Raw genomic sequence first — 6417 nt, forward strand, 5'->3', positions numbered from 1 at the left:
TCATTTCCTTCCACTCAAATAGCCTGCTGACTGACTTCCTGCTCTGTTGAGTAAAAGGGTCGCTGACTCTCCCCAGAAGGTTGTTCAGTTCACATCCCAGAAGTCCCTCTATTCAGGCCCTGGGGAGGTGTAGTGACTCCTGAGGGCGCTCTTTCCTGAGGCTGGGTGACAGAAGTGGGGGGGGGTTCCTGATAGTTCCCAGGTGCTGGTTGAAGTGCCCAGAGAATGGTCATGCAGGTTGGGGAGTCAAGTAGGTGGAGAGAGAAGGTCGGGGGCAGAGGGCCCCTTCCTGAATCCAGAGCTCACAACGTTACCCCCCCCACCCCATTTCCAGAAACTATCTCTTCCCCCACACCAGCCCCCATGGCCCAGTACCGGGAAACCGGGAGCCCAGAGCACTTGTGGCCACAGAGACACTCGCACGCAGCCCTCGGGGTGGGCGGGGCCGGCTGCAGGCAGATGGGGACGAGGTGTGCTCCCGGGAGGCCTCAGGCTGAAGGTGGCCCCAGCTTGGACAGGAAGGTTAGAGGTGGGGAGAGCAACCTAGGGCGCCCCCTCGGAGCAGTGGGAGTGGGAAGAGGGGCGGGGGCGGAGGGAACCCGCGATGGGAGGCGAGTGGGCTCTCAGCAGAGGCCAGGTTAGCCCGCGGGAGCTGCCTCTGAGCAGGCGGCGGGAGGGCAGTGCCTCCCTGTGGCTGCCGGGCTTCGCGGACCGCGGCTCTCCGCACACGGGTCGCAGGGTCCTGTGACGCTGTATCCCCTCCTTCACCCCGCCCCCCTCGCGAGGCCGCGCCGCTGGGTGGCCTGAGTCCACGGGCAGAACCCCATCGCCCGCCCCTCTCAGACCCGCCTCTGCCCGCCTGCCTGGCCCTGCGCAGCTTGCGGCCCGGGGACCTCGAAGGTCCCCGCGCACTCAGTCAGCGGCCTCTGCTGTGTCTGCTGCTCCTGCTGGGTCTGCTGCTGCGGCTGCTAACCCGTGCAGACCACACCGGGCACCTCCAGCACCCCAAGTCCGCGGGAGCGCACGAGGGCCCTGATGCGGGACTTCCCGCTTGTGGAGGGGTGGCTGCAGTGTGTGCGGGCTGCTGGGGGCCGGTGGGGGCCTAGCCTGGCCCTGGGCAGAGGAGGAGGTCCGGAGCATGCAGAGCTAGTGGGGAGGCTCCCTCACACCACCGCTGGATGTCCTGTCCATCATCTACAGATGCCCTTCCCCTTCTCTGTCATCCCCTCCCTGGTGGGAACCCCTCAGCCCAGGCCGCAGCTGCTCCATAGTCTGTGTGACAGTGTGAGGTGGGGACACCCAGGCTGGCCCAGGCCTGGCAATGTGTCCTGCCTGATCTCAAGACCTAAGGAGCCCACCCATTTGCCTTGACCTCCCTCCAGCCACAACGAGATGCCCCTGGTCCTGAGGCAGTTTTACCACAGTGGGCTACAGGATGTTAATCTGCGCAATTTCAGCCATGGTCAGACCAGCTTGGACAGGCTGAACGATGGTCTCAGAGGTGCCCAGGTACCAAAGGGACACACAAGGTGCCACCATGGCTGCTGGGGAATGTGGGGCCCTTTGGGGGCCTCAGAGACCACAGGTTAGTCACATTGGAACTAAGTTACCACAGTGACCTAGAAAGTGCCATGCCATGGATGCTGGGGGCTACAGGGGTCACAGTGAGCCAGCCTGACGGGCATCCAAGTACCACAGAGAAAGCAACGCATTACATGTGACTTCTGGGCACAGTGAGTGCTGTGCCAGCTGAGCCCCAAGGAGTTCCAAAGCCCAAACTAAGCCCTGGCCTTCCCTCAGTTCTGGTCAGCCTACGTCCCATGCCAGACCCACGAACGGGATGCTGTGCGCCTCACCCTGGAGCAAATTCACCTCATCCGCCTCATGTGTGCTTCCTATTCTGAGCTGGAGCTTGTGACCTCAGTTAAAGGTAGAAGGGGGACTTCCCTGGTAATCCAGAGGTTAAGACTCCACGCTTCCACTGCAGGGGGCTCGGGTTTGATACCTTGTGGGGGAACTTAGAGCCCTCATGCTGCGCGGCACGGCCAAAAAAACAAACAAAAAAAGGTAAACAGACTGGTGGTGGTAGGTGTTAGGGACTTCAGTAAGCTTCCCCTGCCTCTGAAAATGATCATCTGACCTACCTGCCCTCAGCTCTCAACAATAGCCGGAAGTGGGCTTGCCTCATTGGTGTGGAGGACGGCCACTCACTGGACAGTAGCCTCTCCATCTTGCGTACCTTCTATGCGCTGGGTGTGCACTACGTGACACTCACCCACACCTGCAACGTGCCCTGGTAAACACAGTGCAGATGGTGAGGGCCCAGTGAGGCAGGGATCTGCCCAAGATCACGCTGGGGCCCAAAGCAAGTTTACCCCTGGGATCCGGCCCTGAACCTGGGTGGGGAGGGGAATGGAGGTTTGCAGAAGAAGACTGAATCCCCAGAAGGGCCCTGCTACTGCCAGGCACAGCCCAGTTTGGGTCCCTCCTCTTGCACCAGGTAGTTGCAGGTGTAGACAGTTCGACAGAACCTCTTTCTAGGCTCTTGTAGCCAAGTCACAGCCACCAGTCAGACTGCCTCCTGGGCATCCTGCAGGACGCAGAGTTCAGCAAAGGGTATCCACCCCTTCTCCAGCAATGTCAGTCGGCTGACATGCTTTGGCGAGGTAAGGACCCGGGTTTCATACCCTGCCCCACATGAATGTACAACCCCGCCTGTTCCCTACAGATAAATGCACACAAGGTAAATGCAGCCCTGATGCCCTCTCCCCATCCTGTCCCTGCAGAAGGTGGTGGCAGAAATGAACCGCCTGGGCATGATGGTGGACTTGTCCCATGTCTCGGATGCTGTGGCACGGCGAGCCCTAGAAGTGTCACAGGCACCTGTCATCTTCTCCAACTCAGCTGCCCAGGGTATGTGCAAGAACACTCGGAATGTTCCTGATGATATCCGGCAGCTTCTGGTGAGAGACTGCCCTGGCCCTCAAACCTAAAGCGAGAAATTCAAACCAGGAGCCCTTGAACCTGAGTCTCTTCTCCCTCAATTTCCTCAAACGCCAGGTTAAATATCTTCTGCCCCCAAAACCCACGGTACACAGCCCCTGAACCCTTGAGCCCTAGGTGGGGGTCTAGGTGGTAAGATACGCCTCCAAACCCGGAAACCCAGGGCCAAGACACCACCCAGACCAGGGCTGCGGCTCCTCCATTCACACGAACCCAGAGAGGAGATGACTCTGACCTCAAAGCCGGGGCTGAACACCTTCCTCACAGGGGCCAAGAGAGTGAACAGGCAGGTGACTGTGCTGGGGGCCAAGCTGACGGTCCACCGGTTCGCCCCTGCAGAAGAAGAACGGTGGCATCGTGATGCTGTCTTTGTCCGTGCGGGTGCTGCAGTGCAACCCGTTAGCCAACGTGTCTACTGTGGCAAGTGAGCCTCACCCGGGGCTCTCTGAAAACTCTGATTTGGAGCTGAAGCTGGGTCTAAATTTAGGGAGGACTTCAGAAGAGCCCCAGTGGTTTGACCCACTTGTTGGCAATAGGTACATCTCCCAAAAACCCAATAATGGACAGTACAGAGCACCTTGGTGCCATGTAGAACTGGAGCCACAGAATCAAAACTGCGATACCGATGGATATCAGGGAGGCTGTCAGACACTGCTTTATGTCAGAAACAGAAAGAAAATATCCACTATCAGAACTGTTTGACTTTTTTTCACATCTTTCTGACAAAATTCGTGAAGTTGTGAGTACCACAAGCGTCATTACACTTCTGTTCAAGATGTAATCTCTGGCTCACAATCACTGTTTAGCTTCTGTATACTGCAGTGTACATGAAGGTCTGTATTAGTCTGGTTGGGCTGTTATAGTGAAACACTATCAACTGAATGACTTAAACAGAAGAAATTTATTTTCTCACAGTTCTAGAGGGTGGAAGTCCAAGGTTAAGGTATTGAATACCATAAGAATTGGTTTGTGGTGAGAACAATCTTCCTGGCTTGCTGATGGCTGTCTTCTTGCGGTGTCCTCACACGGCCTTTCCTCTATGAGCAGAGGGAGAGAGATCTCTGGAATCTATTCCTCTTCTTATAAGGACACCATCAGTCCCTGTCAGATTATTACCCCACCCTTATGACTTCATTTAACTTCAGTTACCTCCCTAAAGGACCTATCTCCTATCTTCTACAGTAAAATTGAGAGGGGCTTCAACATATATTTTTTGTGGGGACACAATTCAGTCCATAACAACATCTTAAGATAGCTTTCTCTGATTTTCATCTCTCACTAATACCTTCCTCTTTGTCTAGGAATTATTCAAGTTTCCTTAATTAATTTTTAAAAAAATTTTCTTACATTATCCCTTCCCTTTAAATGCTCTCTTCACTTCTTAACTGGCATTTCTTGGAAATAAAGGCACCTTTCCTCACAATGTATTGATTACTCTCCCCACTGTAACACAACGTCTTCTCCCATGACTTTCCTGAAATGGTTCCATTTTTTTCATAAAAGTTTAGTCATCAAATCACATGGTTTATTTTCAGTTCCTATAGGATTTTCCCTTTGGGAAACAACTGACTCCTTTAAATGGTGCTTCTTTTAAAACTACCTTCCTTTATGTTTTATAGCAATCTTATGATTTCTGTTGACATACCACCTAGCTTCTTTCTGATCATTCTTTTTATTTTTTTTTTTCAGTTGTTTCTCTCCTCACTCCTTAGCGCTAGATACTACATACAGTTGGTTTTCTTCTCATCTCTTATATACTCTCTCTGTTACTCCAGCAGCTTTGTTTACCATTAAATATATTATCTGCCAGGCACCTTCCATATGTTACCAACATCTCTCCCTCTGTCTTTGTCATTTCAGTCTTCGCTATGCTCTCTGAGCTCTCACAGGGAGATCTATTTAACACAGGAATCTCAGTGGAAAATACTAGTAAGTTATTTCTCTACTAAGTAAAGCCCTTACAGATCACATGGTCCTGATCCATCTTGCAGCCACATCATCTGGACTATGTGACCTCCGATGTCACAATAGCAGAGGACCAGACCAGAGGGACATTGGCTCCTAATGACCTCAGCTCAGAAGTGATACACTTTATTCTGCTTCTTTGCCACTGGCCACAACTAATCAAAGGAAAAGAGTCTAACTACAAAGGAGGATGAAAAATGTAGATAAGCACATAGGATATTTGATGAGCACTATCTCGAGGTGACATCACCTCCCATCAAACTTTTACTTCACAGAGAAAACACAGACTATAAAGCAAAAACACCCCTAAATAACTTTTTCTCTTTACATACAAGGATAGCTTTTCTACCTAGTTCACCTATTCTCACTTCCTCAGTAACTTCCATTCATTTTCCCATCTCATTGGTATTGTTAAGGTTTTCCTCTTTAGCAATTTTATTTTGGCCCCCTCCCATTAGAAAGCTGCCCCCTTCCCATTAAAAATTACTCTTGCTTGATGCCAAGTAATTCTCTAGCTACCTTTCCTCTCCTCCTAATTTCACAGTACAGTTTATCAAAAATTTGTATTTATTCTCACTGTCTGTATTTTCTTATCTTTATGTACCTCATGACTCACACAATTTTGCTATTTTCTTCTTACTTATCTGCACTGGAATTGCATTCACCGACATTTAATTTGTGATTAAATTGAATGAATATTGTTTGGTCATTATATCACCTTTCAGCAATATTTGATTTTGTTGATCAAGTTTGTCATCTCAGAAAAATCTTTCACCTTAACAACAGTAGCATCTTAATTTGCTACTTCTTCCTCCTGCCTCTGGACATCCTTATCTCTTTCACTGGGCACTCTCACTTTGCCCTCTCCCAAGAGATGTGTATTTCTCAGAAGCTCTCTTCTGCCCTTGATAGATGGTCTCATCTACTCTTGTGATTCCAGCCACCATATATATCACAGATCTTGACCTAAAACGTACATATCTCTCTCCTGAGTCTCTTACAAACCTAACTAATTGCAAAGTGAAAAACTCTGCCCAAATATAACATGGACACTTAAAATTAATTATGTGATATTACTGAACGATTAATTTTACCTTCAATACTTACTTCCACTATTCATCTCTCTACATCATTTATACCACCACTATTTGTACAGTTGCCCAAGTTGGATACTGAGGAAACACTGAAGACTCTGGACTCTGACAACCCTCAGAATGGGAGAAAATATTTGCAAACGAAGCAACTGACAAGGGATTAATTTCCAAAATATATAAACATAAATAAATTTGTAAAATATATAAGCGACTCATGCAGATCAATATCAAAAAAACACAACCCAGTGAAAAAATGGATGGAAGACCTAAATAGACATTTCTCCAAAGATGGCCAACAAGCACATGAAAAGATGCTCAACATCACTAATTATGAGAGAAATGCAAATCAAAACTA

The 6417-nt window shown here is 49.8% G+C and overlaps 1 protein-coding gene across 1 annotated transcript; it reads left to right on the forward strand.

The window, feature by feature from the left end:
• Positions 1-604: 604 nt before the first annotated feature.
• LOC113616931 (dipeptidase 2-like) lies at positions 605-3427 on the forward strand (the record flags this gene model as incomplete). The annotated part of the gene is given in 9 exon segments (XM_027100292.1): positions 605-731; positions 844-979; positions 981-1061; positions 1383-1509; positions 1801-1930; positions 2155-2296; positions 2597-2666; positions 2787-2963; positions 3343-3427. Coding segments are annotated over 9 exon segments (1075 nt in total), but the record flags the coding sequence as incomplete, so codon positions are not given.
• Between the last annotated feature and the right edge of the window lie 2990 nt (positions 3428-6417).

This window comes from Aethalodelphis obliquidens, unplaced genomic scaffold (assembly GCF_003676395.1).
Source record: "Aethalodelphis obliquidens isolate GAN/ISIS:26980383/991018 unplaced genomic scaffold, ASM367639v1 scaffold945, whole genome shotgun sequence".
Lineage (NCBI taxonomy): Eukaryota > Metazoa > Chordata > Mammalia > Artiodactyla > Delphinidae > Aethalodelphis > Aethalodelphis obliquidens.